Below are 17,333 nucleotides of genomic sequence, written 5' to 3' on the forward strand. Positions count from 1 at the left end.
AAGGAAGTGAATACATTTTCTCTATAAATGATATAGAAATAGTTTCTTTCTGGCTGGAAATGTTTCTTATAACTAGTCTTTGTAAACATAGTTGATTTCTTACTTTACCATATAATGTTTTTCCTTACTTTTCATACTTAATAAAACCAATGAGATAGCAAATAGAAGAAAAATAAAAAAATCATTCAGAGCACAAAAGAATGTAGTCCAAACTTTGCACTTATTAAACTTAACATACCAAAACATATCAATTTGACTTTATTTTACATAAAAAATAAAATATTTTAAGCTTCTCCTAGTATTCAGATGTTTAAAATAACACTCATCTTTAATGAGTAATTAACTATACTACTGAAGACTTGCTAGGGAAAAAAGTGGAGAAAAACTGAGTTTTGTAAATGAGGCTGAAAAAAATATGAATAAAGATCTTTATTCATATTTGTGAGCACGAGACTCAAGCAGACAATATAAATTTATAGTTTTGTTATAAAAAAAGATCTTTAATATATCCCTAAACATGAAAACGTAAATAATTTGGAAAAAAAAAAATTCTACGAGAAATCCACAAAATCTAAAAACTTAAAAATTTAACAAGGTTAATCCTTGGTTACTTTCAGACATGTAATCTTGCTTAACAACTTTTATCGGATTCGGACAATGTTTTTTTCTGTACCTTATCTAGAAGAGGTTTTGGAGTGATGAAGATGTTAGTTGTCGTTTTAACAATACTAAAAGTTATAATTCAATAATAGTTTATATTTTCAGTCAAAACACTTATCAGTATGTGAAATCAGAAAATAATTCTGTTACATCATATTATAATTTAAAGGTCACAAATATTTTCGACTTGTACAAAAAGTCATCTTCAGGTGAATCCTTAAGCAAACAATTTTGAGATTAGGTGAGAGACTAATCAGGCACAATACTAAAAGTGTTCCTAATTCTTGTTTTCCGAACTTCCTCCTAGGATAATTGTCACTACTTTTCACCTATCCATCAACATTTCCTTCTTCTATTTCCGCCATTGCTTCTGTTTACATCCTACGTTCAGTGCATCAACATAAACACTGTTCGAACACCACAGCTGCTGTAGTTGTTATTTATTAGTTTCTTAACATTCTTAATTTATACGAGTAATATCATGTTAACACTTAATTCTGTAAAACCTATAATGTACTGCTAATTTCAAACTATAGGAGTTGTTTATACTGTATTTTTTCATTTAGACTACGTTGGTTATCCTGCTTATGAAACAGCTGAGCTACTCTCCACTAGAGAGCAGGTGTGATACAACGGTTGGTTAGTCCATTCTGTCTTTCGAGAAATACTTGCTCCATTATACCTAATATGATGGTTTCAGCATAGCCCAATGTAAGAAATGGTAGATCTCATAACTGACAACAGATGGCAGACCTTATCTCGAAAATTTTAATTTTGCGGGATAGCCTGTTTTCCGGACGTCTGCAATTTTCCGAGAAGTTCATTTTTGTGACTTGATTCCCTTATGTTCTGAGAGCCCATAATATTCAATTTAAATTTCCAGCTAAATATATACATAATTAATATGGCACTAATGTAGTTCTCGAGAGCTATTTCTGCACAATAAGCTCTAAATGTATTGAAACAGTCACTTATAATATCATTTGCATGAATTAACACATATATAAAAAATATTTTCTCTTCAAATTCCGCCGGTTTTTGTGCTCTTTCGTATCACTATGCTCTGTTGGCGTCCATGACTCCACACGTGACCAGATAACGAGAAGCACTCTCTGCAAGTACCGCAATCGAAAGGTTTACTTGGCACTGAGAAGCACTTTATACAAACATCAAAATGGAATGACCTTTCACCTGTATGAAGATGACCATGTGCTTTAATCTAATCTGATCGGCGAACTGCTTCCCACAGTTATATTTGAATAGTTTCTCGCCTGTATGGCGCTGTTGATGTTTTGTAAGGGAACACACCGCGAGAAACACTTTCCACAGACATTACATTTGAATGGTTTCTTGCCAGTGTGACAACGCTCATGCCGCTTTAGGTGTTCAGTCTCTGAGTAGCACATTCCACATGAATCACATTCAATTATTTTCCATTTGTATGGTACAGTTCATGAAGTTTAAGGTTATACACCTGAGAGAACATTGGGTCTGGCTGTTTTTTTTACCACTATGCTGGCGTTCATGACGTTTTAGGCTATATGCCAGAAAAAAACACTTAACACAAATATTGCATTTGAATGTTTCTTACTAGTATGCCAGCATTCATGGCCATATAGGTTGGTGGAAGCACTGTCCACGAACTTTGCTTTGAAACGGTTTCTCACCATGTTGACGCTCATGGATCCTTAGGTGAACAGCGTGCACTATTCACAACCTTATGCCAGTGTTCATGGCTAATCAGTGTGCTTGATTGCGAGAAATGCTTTTGACACCCGCATGACTATGTTCATGTTTGATAAGGGAGCACGACCGCGAGAAACACTTCCCGCATACATTGCATTTGAACGGTTTTTCACCTGTATGGTGACGTTCGTGGCTTCTTAGATTACCCAACTGCAAAAAACATTTTCCACATACATTGCATTTAAATGGTTTCTCACTTGCATGCCGGCGTTCGTGGTGTTTTAGATTAGACGTATGAGAAAAACACTTTCCACAAACATTGCATTTGTATGGTTTCTCACCAGTATGATGGCGTTCATGGCATATTAGGCTGCTAGAATCCGAAAAGCATTTTCCACAAAAAGTGCATCCATATGGTTTCTCACCAGTATGTTTCCGCTCATGCCTCTTTAAACTGGCAGTATGAAGGAAACATTTACCACAAACAGTGCATAAATATGACTTCTCACCAGTATGATGCAGCTCATGCGTCTTGAGGGTATCAGCCTGAGAGAAACACTTTCCACAAATACGACATTCATATGGTTTCTCACCAGCATGCTGGCGTTCATGCCTCTTTAGGTGAGCACCGTATAAGAAGCATTTTCCACAAATATTACATTGAAACGGGTTCTCACCTGTATGCTGGCGTTCATGGAATTTTAGATGAGACGCTCGAGAGAAAAACATTTCACAGACATTGCATTTGAATGGTTTTTCGCCAGTATGATCGCGTTGATGATTCATTAGAGAACTCTTGTACGAAAAGCACTTTCCACAAACATTGCATGCATATGGTTTTTCACCAGTATGTTTACGCTCATGCCTCTTCAAATCACCATTCTGAAGGAAGCATTTTCCACAGATATTACATTTAAGTGGTTTTTCAGCAGTATGCTGACGCCCATGCCTCTTCAGGTGAGCAGCGTCAAAGAAGCATTTTCCACAAGTATGACACTTGAATTCTTTCTTCCCAGAATGTAGGCGACTGTGGGTAATCAGAATGTTTGACTGCGAGAAACACTTTCCACACACGTCACATTTGAATGGTTTCTCGGCAGTGTTTTTCAATTTATGACTTTTGAGACTGCAAGAAGACGAGGAACATTTTTCGTAGAGATCGCATTTGAATGGTTTCTTACTTTCTAAATTCTGTTCCGAGGAAACATAATATTTCGCAGCATGACAAGCACTCTTATGCTCTAGACGTGCAAAATCTTCCTGGTCTGATGATATAGTGCTGTCATGGATGTCTACAAAACTAACAAAAATATATCATTAGTCAATAAAAGTCATAACAAATAAGCATTCACATAAACTAAAATCCACAAGGAATCATATTTAAATGACATTGTTTGTACTTACATTTCATCTACTACTATTATAAATGACACGTTAAATTTTGTGGAAATCGTCATAATCTACAAAAGTGGCATTGTGATCCGGCTACATTATGTAAGCTGGATTAGTCTTTGAAATTACCACACATTAAAAATAATAAATGGAAATGTATTGTTCCATGTTAAAGTACTCGTAGTTATGGAAGACATACCTGTAGGATAATAAATTTCTAATATTTATGATTTGGTAGCAATACAGATTCATAATATCAGAAAAACTAAATCCAACTACAGAGTGCAATATATTATAACTCAGAATTATGAATACATAGTAAGGGATTAATATCGTAATTGGGATAATCAACCTTCTTTCGACGTAGAAAGCAAAATAATTGTATTTATGGAAATATAAATTATCGAGATTTCAAAATGGAGCTTACCTACAATTAGAGGAAAAGTCAATATTGTTTGAATACAATTTCATTTGTTAAGGAAGCCTCGATATATGTCAATCACTGTGGAGTACCGATTATCATGTCTGACTGATACCAGCGGGCGCGGGTTCAAATCCTGGTTGGGACAAGTGACTTCATTGGGGTTTTTCTACGAGGTTTTCTCTCAACAATATGAAGGAGAATTGCTAGGTTACATTGGACGTTGGGGGTCCGACTCATTTCGCCATTATTAACTCAAATGTCATTGTCATTATTACCATAGCCCAGGTTAAGTTAACGGTGTAGCGCGCTGTATAAATTCGGCGACAAAAACGTTCAGAAAATAGTGATCAACACAATAAGTCTAGGTTACAGTGCAAGCCTTCTGTCCTGTCCTCTGCCAAAAAAAGTTGGTCTGCTGGTGAGTAATTAAACTCCGTTTCATTATACTGCACGATTAGGAAGTGGAAGGGATGTTAATTTTCAATCTGGATCGAAAGAAGTTGAAGAGTAATGCAAGTTGTTTTGTAATTTATTATGGATTGGAAGCTAAATAAGGATCTTCTATAGCAGGATTAAAAATGTAACCAAAGAAAATTTAAAAGCACAAAAACTGGAAAAACTGAAAACTAATAATGTATCAATAACTAATAAAACTGATTACATAGAAAAAAACAATATATATGTAATAATAATAGTAACACAATAGTAATAATGTAAGGAACAAAGAGTCTTAACTCCAAGTTGCTTTAACATCTTATTACAGAATTGTTTTTAGATATGCTTATTTGCAAAACTATAATGCATACAGTATGAAAGGTCTTACCATAATACTACAAATGGAGTTATTAACTGTGGTGAAGTTACTCCAGCTGGCATAATAAAAGGTCGATGGAACTTGTATAAGATAAACTATCACATCTGATAACAGTGACTACACCAACAGCTGCATACGCTCATTCAATCTCAGATACGCGGCCGCATTTCACAGTGTGTGAGGCGACATGCGATCGTGACAATGCAGGCATAGTCACAATGATGCTGATGGAAGCAAAGCACCTGCTTTTATATCAATCAGTTCAAACATATCGCAACATGTTGAGACTCGTTCAAACTTGTCCATTCCTATAGTACACTTGATTCTCGGGCACATCGTCAAGTCCGTTTCATGACTCTCAGAAAACAGGTCCGAAAGGAGAAGTCCACTACAAGAAACTCCTTAAAGTTCCCTAATCAATACAAACTTCAGATATAATAATCAGAAATAGTGTCGCTTGTCAGTTCTTCATGGAAGCAATACTTATAACAAAGAAAAATTGTGACTTAAATGTACGAAAGCAGAAGTTCGCAAATTGAATGTTGTGGTAGAGATAGGATTTCATGCAAAAAAAGTGAAATAATGTAATTACCCAAATTGGATGTTGTGGTAGAGATGGGATTTCATGCAAAAAAAAAGTGAAGTGTAATTATTCTTTCAGGAATACTGGGGCTGAAATTTCCACAGCTGCTAGGCTTTGTGATTACTGCACGCTTATTTTTTGACAGCAGGCTAGATGACAAAAGCTTCTGAACCAAATAGCATTTCCCATATTTATTCTGCGTTTAATTTTTTCCCGTTGCTGTTACTGTTGCTCCAAGATATTTGAATTTTTCCACCTCATCAAAGGATAAATCTCCAACTTTTATATTTCCATTTCGTGCAATATTCTGGTTACGAGGCATAACCATATACTTTGTCTGTTCGGGATTTACTTCCAGACCTATTGCTTTACTTGGTTCAAATAAAATTTCCGTGTTTTCCCTAATCGTTTTGGATTTACTCCTAACATATTCACGTCATCCACATAGACAAAAAGCTGATGTAACCCATTCAATTCCAAACCCTCTCAGTTATCCTGAACTTTCCTAATGGCATATTCTAGAGCGAAGTTAAAAAGTAAAGATAATAGTAATACACTGTCGAATATGTTTTTAAGGACAGAATCTTACTAGGAGAATAATTATAATATAATGCAGCCATTTTGGTCCTTGCTAAAACGAGACTCAAAAGTGATGTCACCTTTACCACCAGAACTGCCTACCAGAGGTCATTAAGACCACAAAAGAGAAACTGTTGAGAAGTTACGCCGTTGAGTAGTGGCACAACCACCTTGGGTTGACTTCCTTTGCTGATGTTATTGCTAATAATAATAGAACTGTACAAGTTGCTGACAATGTCAATGAGCTTGATGACCTGTGAAGAACGTGTTCTGGGATTAAATGTATATAGTTAACAATGATAAAAAATTACTCGCACATATATCTTATTATGTTTTCATTTCTTGATTATAATATACTATGTTATTTATGAATCTTATAACATAAATGTTTGATGTGAGGAAACCCTTTAACAGAATAATAAGAAAAGTGTTGCTAATTACATTTATTACAAGAAAACTCCTCAATATCTTCTCATTTGGACATTTAAAATGGAGATGGTACTATTTCCTTATTCAAAGCACAGTTCTTTCCTGACATTTCCTACCATACCATCTGGATTACGAAAGAATCATTTAAAGTTTAGTTCCAGACAGAATGTTTATTTCTGCAATTTATCGTCAAAATACATTCTTAGTTACATTTTTATTTTTCAGAAAACATTTTTTTGCACTTTTCTTATAAATTATTAACTACTAAATTGCGTTTATTGAAATTCTGTAAAGACTAACAAAGAGTTAATATATATGATCTCAATGGGTTGCCTTCTGTTGTGTTGTAAAGGTCTTTGGGAACATTTTAATGTAACACAAAGCAGTCGTACACAGATAAAAACTTAAATTCGCCGTAATTTTACAATATAAAATTGCAACACTTATTGTTTGAATAACGAGTATGAAATCAAAATGTATTCTGCAAATACAATTGACAGTGCTTTGCAGGAAAAAAAAAACACCATCGCAAGGAATCCTCTTTTCTATCAGCTGACAGAAGAGATCTATTTATTGGAGATATTTCTGCATGTCTTAAATCTAACTGGGCCAGATTGTTTTTCAGAACTTTACATTTTTTCCAGTATTCAACTTCAGAAAAGTATTTTTATGGAAGAGTTTCGTAGATGACTCAGAAATAACCTTTATTATGGAATGTGTAGAAATTGGTAATTCCGTAGCATTAAGAATATGATCAGCAATAGTTTCGAAAGAACAGAAGTCATGTTGTTTCATGGGAATCACATGGAAGGGGTTAATGAGCTTTGCCACTTTCATTATTTGCTGCAGATGTGAGAGGACAAATTTTCTATACTTTTGGCCTCTTTTCTATTATCACAAAATCGCTGTCACATGATAGAAAATAATGACCACTTAATAAGAATTTTTGCGTGATTTCTTTAAGACCCATTGTATCGGCCAGAAACAATAGAAAAAAGCGCTATTATACTTCAATTCTGCCCAGCACAGTTGTCCAAAACAGTTAATCAACTTTTTGCGGTTTATAAAACCTTGATTGATAACATATACATAATAGGATGCCATTTCAGAAATTCACCGAAGAGTGAGACTCTCATCACACGTACACATGTAGGCAGTATTATTGTTACTGAGATGCACTCCGAAGTTGTAGCAACTGGGCTGTCTACTATAGGACATGTTGGAATATGTTGGGTTTGGTACAGATAGCAGCTGTAAGTCCATATATATCAACAAAAATCACTATTTGGTGGTTTAGAATCTGCCACATCTGTAGACATTATGTTCACTGCGCATTGATATTTTTTGTAATGAAGGGCTAGACACACTTGAGTTGCTTCACTAGAACCATCTTTTGTTGCTGTTTTTAGAATGAATTAATCACTTTTGAGGCAAGTGTCCACTCTAAGTCAATGAAAAATAGATAGGTGAAATTCTTTTGGAAAAAAGACTTGTAGGCGTAACACTTGTATGAAATTTTAGCTGAAGGATGCATCTGTTTGAATATATTGGATAACTTGCTAATATTCAGATCACTACTGAGGAACTGTCTACATTAACATCCATGGTCAAAGTGGCCTATATCTCTGGGAATACTGTTAATGCAGTCTATCATTAGTTGACGTTCAATAACAGAAATTGAACACAATTCCATACACGAACAATGGCAAAATATGTCTTCGACAGTTCCTTCACATAACTCCTTTACTGTGTCCATTTGAACGAACAAAGCCACAGAAAGTAGACAGATATCTAAGTAAGTATATAGGCAATGGAGCTCACATTTTAAGGCAATGATCACATGTTCCTACTTTTGCAGTGCAGGAGTACAAAATACTGCGCAACTGTTATACTGTGACGTGTGAACAGCACTGCATCATGGTAAAGACAAAAAAATCTGCTGAAAATTTTTCAAGCTGTGTTAAGCTTAAATGTAACGATATATTTTTTATGCTCGACCATGCCGAAATGTAGTAATTATACACCTGGTAGCAGACCTTTAATGCATGTCATTAAAGTACACCTACTCATTAAAGGTCAGGTCTTTCAGCCAATAACGACTCAGGTTACAACTGTTCAGCCAATGACAGGTCAGCTTTCTACCGTTATAAAGCCGCAAGTATCGATTATTCTCGGATATGCAATCGAAAGAGAATTAGCGAAAAGTCATGGAGGCTGGAAATCCAATACTGTCGCAGAAGGTTATGTTCTGTTACTATAATAATTAGCGTTAATTGTAAATAATATTCAAATAAATTCAATTTGTCATTTCGTTTTTCAATGTCTAATTTAATTTCAATGTTGTCTCCGTAGGTTCTTATGGCCTAGCAAGGTCAATGTGGACATCTGTTCCTCGGTAAAAATCAATACTTTCGCGTCTGCGCACATCTCACAACATACGGGACATTGCTCCAGGTCAGATACAAATAAAATTAATAATATCAAGTTAGAAATATGGTCGAGCATAAAAAGTCGTATGAAACTCGCCTATAATGGTAATTGAGAAGATCGTATGAAAATTATGAAACTCGCTTGCGCTCGTTTCATAAATATCCATACTCACTTCTTAATTACCTTCATTATAGGCTCGTTGCATAATGTACTATTTATAAGTTATTGGTTATTTTGAAACTTTTTGTGGCAGTTGCCACATAATGTGGAAAAAACATCTCATATTGTTCCCTGACACTTATGTTTGGCGTGAATATCAACGATTTGTGACACGTACTAAATAAACATGGAAAGTACATATGTGATGCCAATAGTATAATTTTTTTTACTTTCCGTAGAATTATTTCAAACAGTACAATTGTCAATATTGCCTAAGTATGCACTGCTATCGGTAATTATTAAACTATTATGAGGTTATAAAAAGAATATAAACATTCACTACTAGTCAGAACAGAAAAATAAATAATAAAATTATCTTAACCAAGAGTGTTCTTCTGCAAATTAATGCTGACTGCCACAAGGCTTTAGCAGAATTGCTAAAGCACTGAAAATGTTACTTACCATTGTTAAAAATAAATTTCACACTCTTCAGGCTCACTAAAATAAAGGGCTGTAAAAATAAATTTTGTTAACTATCTGAAACCGTTCGTATAAAATTGTTTGTACCTCCATATCTGTTCTCAAAGGATATTGTAACTTCAAATTGTTCTCCACTTTTATTCAGTTTTTCATCCAGACTCTTTTTTTTTTTTTTTTTTTTTTTTATAGTTCAAAACTTTGTTCTCCTTTTCATAATAAAAAGAACTATTTCAGATGTAGTTGCTACAATCTGATAGGGAACACAACCTGAAAATGCAGTGAATTATGAAGTTCCAGCAAAGCTGCAGCTTCAAACGTTACGCTACCTGTATGTACAACCTGCAGAAACTTGATGCAACATTCACTACACTCGAATCGGAAGGCATGAACTAGCACTACGCACAGGGATTATGTTGCCCATCAAAAGTAGTGGCATGTAATCGTACACTAAAAGACATCATGGTTCCCAAAGGAGAGTAGAATAATAAAGCAGCAGCTATAATAGGAATTGTAGTATGTTAATTGTCATGCTAATGATACTTTTAATGAATTTTATGTCATCAAATGTACTGAAGAATATTGAGGCGTTAATATGAAAAACCACATACAATATACAAAACGGTATTATAAATTATAAAATTTATGTCTTATGTCATCACATCATTAAATGAAGCTGTAAAATACCCAAAGAAGCAAAACAGCACAGTGCACTCACCTCTTAGTCAACACTTCAGCCTCTTCTGAAGATAATTCCACTTTCTGTTCCTGCTGAACTCCGTCCAGATCGAACAAATCTTCCTGAAAAAGTGAGTAAATCATAGAGAACTTTCGTTAACCATTTCTAATCTAATGTCAATCTTCAAAATATATGCATGTGATGTACGTATAAAGCTCCTGCAAAATATGTAACCAGAATTTGCTACGATATTTGATGCAAATAAACAGTAAAAGATTATATACATATTCGGGAGGTCCAGGGTTCAAAACTCCGTGGGCAGTCAATCTGACTGGGGTTTTTCGTTTCTCTGAGTTACAAAGGTAAATGCCGGATTGGAAATTTACATGCCATGATTCATCATGTCACAAAATTTACAAGCCATAATTCATCACTGCCTCAAAATTTACATTCCATGATTCATCGCCACCTCAAAATGTACATGCCATGATTCATCACCACCTCAAAATTTAGATTCCATGATTCATCACTGCCTTAAAATTTACATGCCATGATTCATCACCAACACAAAATTAACAAGCCATAATTCATTACTGCCTCAAAATTTACATGCCACGATTCATTACCACCTCAAAATGTAGATGCCATGATTCTTCACCACCTCAAAATGTATATGCCATGATTCATCACCACCTCAAAATGTACATGCCATGATTCTTCACCACCTCAAAATGTATATGCCATGATTCATCACCACCTCAAAATTTACCTGCCATGATTCATCACCACCTCAAAATTTACATGCCATGATTGATCACCATCACAAAATTTACAAGCCACAATTCATAAATGCCTCAAAATTTACATGTCACAATTCATAACTGCCTTAAAATTTACATGCCATGATTCATCACCACCTCAAAATATACATGCTATGATTGATCACCAACTCAAAATTTACATGCCATGATTCATCACCACCTCAAAATTTACATTCCATGATTCATCACCACCTCAAAATATACATGCCATGATTCATCACCACCTCAAAATATACATGCCATAATTGATCACCATCACAAAATTTACATGCCACAATTCATAACTGCCTCAGAATTTACATGCCACGATTCATCAACAACTCAAAATGTACATGCCATGATTGATCACCATCTCAAAATATACCTGCCATGATTCATCACCACCTCAAAATTTACATGCCATGATTCATCACTGCCTCAAAATTTATATGCCATGATTCATCACCATCACAATATTTACAAGCCATAATTCATCACTGCCTCAAAATTTACATGCCACAATTCATCACTGCCTCAGAATTTACATGCCATGATTCATCACTGCCTCAAAATTTATATGCCATGATTCATCACCATCACAAAATTTACAAGCCATTATTCATCACTGCCTCAAAATTTACATGCCACAATTCATCACTGCCTCAAAATTTACATGCCACGATTCATCATCACCTCAAAATTTACATCCCATGATTCATCACTACCTCAAGATTTACATGCCATGATTTATCACTCCCTCAAAATTTACATGCCTTGGTCACCAGTATAATAAACATTAATAAAAAATCTGTAATCAGTTACATGAACAAAGCCATTTACAACACACAACAAAGAAAAATAATACTAAAAATGGCCTACTGGTATACCCACAGATCCTAACATACGTGTTGGTATTAAAATGTGTACAGTATTTAAAAAAATGATATACTGAAACATTAACACATTTCGTTTCATATATGTCATTGTTCAAAGTTTTATTTCCTCAAAAATGCAGACTCTAATACGACTTACTGATTTCAAATAAGATAGGAGAAAATAAAGGTTTTGCTTCGACATTTGCAAACTGGCCTTATTCTATTTTACTGTAAAATAGCAAGTACTGGTAACACAGATTTTTCCAGTGGCTTGAGAAGATTAATAACTCGAAATGCACTGAAGTATGGAACCAGAAATTTGTCGCCATTGTGAAAGAGTTTCTAAAAATACTTGAAGAGAGCAGTTCAGTGTCAGATGAAAACGTTATGGCAGTTCAAAATCCTTAGTAAATCTTACTGCTGGTTTTAAAACTGTAAGGCCAGGAAATTATACATATTCAAAGACTTGTTTTAGCAGAATTAACCCAAATATTTCGTAAACAAAACTAGTAATATTATTTCTCTATAAACTTAGTTTTTAACAAATTTGGAGGACTTCAAGTCTTTCGTGACTTTTGAATAAACCTATGTATATCATTTGAACCTGTCGCCCAATGGCAAGGATAGCAATATCAACAACAATAACAAAAAAATTAAGTCGTTTAAAGTTAAAAGGAAATCTTGTTTCTAGATAAAATAAATTTCTCCATGCATTCGAGATAACCCTGTCTTAACTACCAGAAATATATTATTTGCAAATTATCATTTCATTTCAAATCTAACTATGAACTCAGTCTATGACGAGAAAATATTGGAAAAAGAGGAATCAGGTAATATTAGTCGAGATTGTTAATGACTCTAATATTCGTAAAAGGCACTGCCGGTAAATCTATATATTGATAGTCAACCACTTACATCAACTTCACATTTCACCACAGGAAAGCTACCAGGCAGTGGAGTGTCTTCAACTTTTATCTCTGAATTGAGATCACAGCTGTGGTCCACGCATTTTGTCTTCGTGACAGTCACTTTCAGATGTGGTAAATTCGCTTCCTACAGACATAAAGATATTATGAACAATTTTATTAATCCATTTTGAATCTTGCGTACACCACTTTTAACACTTGAATATCATTAATTGATGAACTAGTAGACTTACTCGTGTTAAATATGTATTATTATATGTATATGTATTATTTGTATAATACATATTTAACACGAGTAAGTCCACTAGTTCATCAATTAATTTTATTAAGTTATTCTAAAGTTGTGAATTTGGTATTCCCAAGAAACTAGTTCGATTCATTAAAATGCATCTCAGTGAAATGTACAGCAGAGTCCATACAGGCCAGTTCCTATCTGATGCTTTTATTAACTGCGGTCTAAAGCAAGGAGATGTACTATCACATTTACTTTTTAGCTTTGCTCTAGAGCAGTGATGTCAAAGCAAGAGCATTTTTCTGACCTTGATGTCGTGCGCGGGCATCAAGTGCTAGGTATGAAAGAAGGAAGAGTTATGTATATGAATAAGCAGCCTGTTGGATTAAGAAGACAGTGGTGTACAAGCTTCAAATGGAACGTGAAATTTTATGTCGATGTTTTTATATGGCTTCTTTCTGTTTGGTATTATCTGTAAAACAACAGTACTAACACCGATTTCCTAATATTGCTGTTTGTGTTTTAAACGTTAATAACATAATAAAGAGTTAAGAAGGAATATTCACATAAATTCCATACTGTAGTAGTATAACTATACTGTACTAAGTGAATGAAACACATCATTCATAAAGAAAGTGATATTCCAAAGAAAGAGATTGACTATGACATGATAAGTTGGAACTGATATGGATGGTATCTTTAGCCTTATAAAAGTATGTAATCCATAAACTAATCAAAACAATATTATAGTACAAAGCAAAGTTACCTAGGTATACGTTTGCACTATAACTAATATTACATAACAAAACTCTTATCGCATTATGCTTTTAAGGTGATATTACTGCGCAAATTCCTATCATCAGAATATTCAATTATTTTCTCGGAATCTGCTGAAGCTATAGACGTTTTTACGACACATGGGCACATATCTTTTGTTTCTGATGTAACAGTAGCTGTTTTGTTAATTGATTTCCTTACAAACATTTTCCAAGGGAATATTTTCAAAATTTTCAATACACTATCTTCAGTAATACGTATTTACGATATACGAAAACATTATTTCAGTACCTATAAGACTACTAAATAAACATATGTGAAAATTTCACTTTTCTGTAAAAAAAAGTTGAGAAAATATTCCTTTTGAATAAAAGAGCAAACTTATGAAAAATGAGCATTAAAATTAAAACTTACATTCTTATAATACACTTACACTTCTCAAACAAATTTAAAAATTAACATAGATAAAGTTTTAATAAGTTCTTTTCCCTCTTTATCGGTGCTGGCCATCCCTGTACATAGCTCAACCAAGTGGCATGAACTAGCTCTTTCGTCTGTCTTTCTCTTTCACTGTAAAGCACTCAGGCTCTCCTGAGCTCTGAAGAGTGCACATGCGCCTATGGACATCTTTTGACATGACTGCTCTAGAGCATGCCATTATGAAAGTCCAGGACAACAGAGAGGGTTTGGAATTGAACGGTTACATCAGCTCCTTGTATATGTGGATAACATGAATATGTTAGGAAAAAATCCACAAACTATTATGGAAAACACGGAAATTTTACTTGAAGCAAGTAAAGAGATAGGTTTGGAAGTAAATCCCGAAAAGACGAAGTCTATGATTATGGATTGTAACCAGATTATTGTACGAAATAATATAAATAATTGGAAATTTATCCTTTGAAGAAGTGGAAAAATTCAAGTATCTTGCAGCAACAGTAACAAATATAAATGACACTCGAGAGGAAATTAAACGCAGAATAAATATGGGAAATGCCTGTTATTATTCGGTTGAGAAGCTTTTGTCATTCAGTAGGCTCTCAAAAAACCTGAAAGTTAGACTTTACAAAACAGTTATATTACCGGTTATTCTGTATGGTTGTTAAACTTTGACTCTCACCTTGAGAGCAGAACAGAGGTTAAGAGTGTTCGAGAATAAGGTTCCTAGGAAAATATTTGGGGCTAAGAGGGATGAAGTTACAGGAGAATGGAGAAAGTTACACAACGCAAAACTGCACGCATTGTATTCTTCACCTGACATAATTAAGAACATTAAATCCAGACGTTTGAGATGGACAGCACATATGGGCGAATCCGGAAATGCATATAGTGTCAGTTGGGAGGTATGATGGAAAAAGACCTTTCTGGAAGTCGAGACGTAGATGGAAAGATAATATTAAAATGGATTTGAGGGAGGTGAGATACGTCTGGATTAATCTTGCTCAGGATAAAAACCGATGGCGGGCTTATGTGAGGGCAGCAATGAATCTCCAGGTTCCTTAAAACCATAAGTAAGTAAGTAATTCTAAAGTTGACTTGATGTGTAATAGCCGTCAACTTTGGTGACACGTGGCAGTTACTGGCTAACTCCCTCAACTCAGGAAAAAAATTACAGAAGAAAATTTAAGGCACAATAAGAATGAGACGTTAAGAGACACAGGCAATGTCTGATATTAGATCTGGTGTTACTTCCGAAAATAATTTGCATTCTGTAATATGTGAGAAGGAAGCTGACTTATATTGTATGAAATGCGTGCTTATGTATTTTCGAGTAGAATATTATATTACTCAGAACAACACCAAAGTGGCATTGTGAAACACATAGAAAGAACCAAACACTGAAAATATCCAACATCATTGTTGTTCAATATAAAATATTCAATACTTCTGACTTTTATTAATCTTGTAACAATACTGTGATCGGTAGCATAACTAAGAAAGCATGGACTCCCCGCAAAAAATGCCCATTGAGCCCTTCTTCTCACTCCTGCCCATGCATAAAGTTGTTGTTCTGCTGTGCTAACAATATATATTTTCACAACTATACACGCCATATTATTTTAACTTACCAAATACTAATAACGGACGTGTCTCACAATTTATTTTCAAATCGCAGTTGCTTTGTCGGCAGAAACTCACTGGCAACTATCTTAACAATGGTTATTAGAGGATAAAAATTCGCTCCAGCGCTAAGGATCGAACCCGGATCCTTAGTTCTACGTACCAAGCATACTCACCACTGAGCTACGCCAAAGTTCAATCCACAACGCCGGATCGAATCCCTCTCCTCCAGTGTTTTTCCCCTTGTAGCCTCCTGACTCCAAGTTCGACATATATGTTGACATATATTAAGTCAACTGCCATTATACACGGAGCCACTCAATTGACTGACATGGTGGCCGGGATTCCACAGTAATATGCACTGTGGACCCGGCTTCGATCCCTGGTGCCGGAGCGAATTTTTCTCCTCTAATAACCATTGTTGCCATAACAGATATATTCTGTAGGGCGAAAAAAATCTTTACTTAGATTCTTCGCCCAATAGTGCATATTACTGTGGAATTCCGGCCACCATGTCACTCAATTGAGTGTGCTCCTTGTATAATGGCAGTTGACTTAATATATGCCAACATACATATCGAACTTGGAGACAGGCCACAAAGGGAAAAACACTGGAAAAGAGGGATTCAATCCGGTGCTGTGGATTGAACTTCGGCATAGCTTGGTAACGTAGAACCAAGGACCCGGGTTCGATCCCCGGCGCCGGAGCGAATTTTTCCCCTCTAATAACCATTGTTACCAAACATATATTCTGGACCAAAAAAAAATAATCTTTACATAGACTTTTTAACGTCAAAATTCTTGCTTCCTTCACCACTTTCAATGGCGAGTGCAGGTAATGAACTGAGTCTCAGCTGCGACACTGTACTTTTAAGAAAGTAATAGTTTTAGCTCTTTTTTCTGTCTTATACGAAGGAGGGACTCGATGGTTTACACTGCAGCCTGAGGCTTATTGTGCATACCACTCCTGTTATGTGAATGATTGGGTAGCCGAACCATCTCGCTCTTGTAAAAGTACAGCACATCGGACCGTGAACTTAATCCAGGCTACAGTATGGATGATGATGATGATGATGATGATATGTGAATTAATGATGGCGAAATGAGTCCGAAGTCCAACACCGAAAATTACCCAGCAATTCTGCTTCAATTGGTTGAGAGAAAACTCCGATAAAAACCCAATCAGGATTTGAACCAGGGCCGTTTCAGGATCACACGTGCTAACCGGTACTCCACAGCTGTGGACAATAATTTTAGCTTACTCAATGACCACTTGGCCATTGCTATAGTGACTAATAAAGTGAACAGAAGTTGTAGAACTGCACACAGATCAGGAACACTGCAGGCAAT

At 35.1% G+C, this 17,333-nt stretch overlaps 1 protein-coding gene across 2 annotated transcripts in view; it reads right to left on the reverse strand.

Moving 5' to 3' along the window:
* The window catches only part of LOC138693107 (zinc finger protein ZFP2-like), a 60,368-nt gene that overhangs the window by 7,462 nt on the left and 35,573 nt on the right, over positions 1-17,333 (reverse strand). The window contains exons 3-5 of one of the 2 annotated variants that reach the window (XM_069816738.1): positions 12,903-13,040; positions 10,352-10,434; positions 368-3,646 (exon numbers count right to left, since the gene is read on the reverse strand). In XM_069816738.1, coding sequence (XP_069672839.1) covers positions 2,401-3,646; positions 10,352-10,434; positions 12,903-13,040 — 1,467 coding nt within the window. In that variant the 3' untranslated portion in view covers positions 368-2,400. Of the gene's footprint in view, positions 1-367; positions 3,647-10,351; positions 10,435-12,902; positions 13,041-17,333 lie in introns of those variants that run through there. The other variant, XM_069816739.1, reaches the window with a different exon arrangement.

The sequence above is a fragment of the Periplaneta americana genome, chromosome 17 (genome assembly GCF_040183065.1).
Source record: "Periplaneta americana isolate PAMFEO1 chromosome 17, P.americana_PAMFEO1_priV1, whole genome shotgun sequence".
In the NCBI taxonomy this organism is placed as follows: Eukaryota; Metazoa; Arthropoda; class Insecta; order Blattodea; family Blattidae; genus Periplaneta; species Periplaneta americana.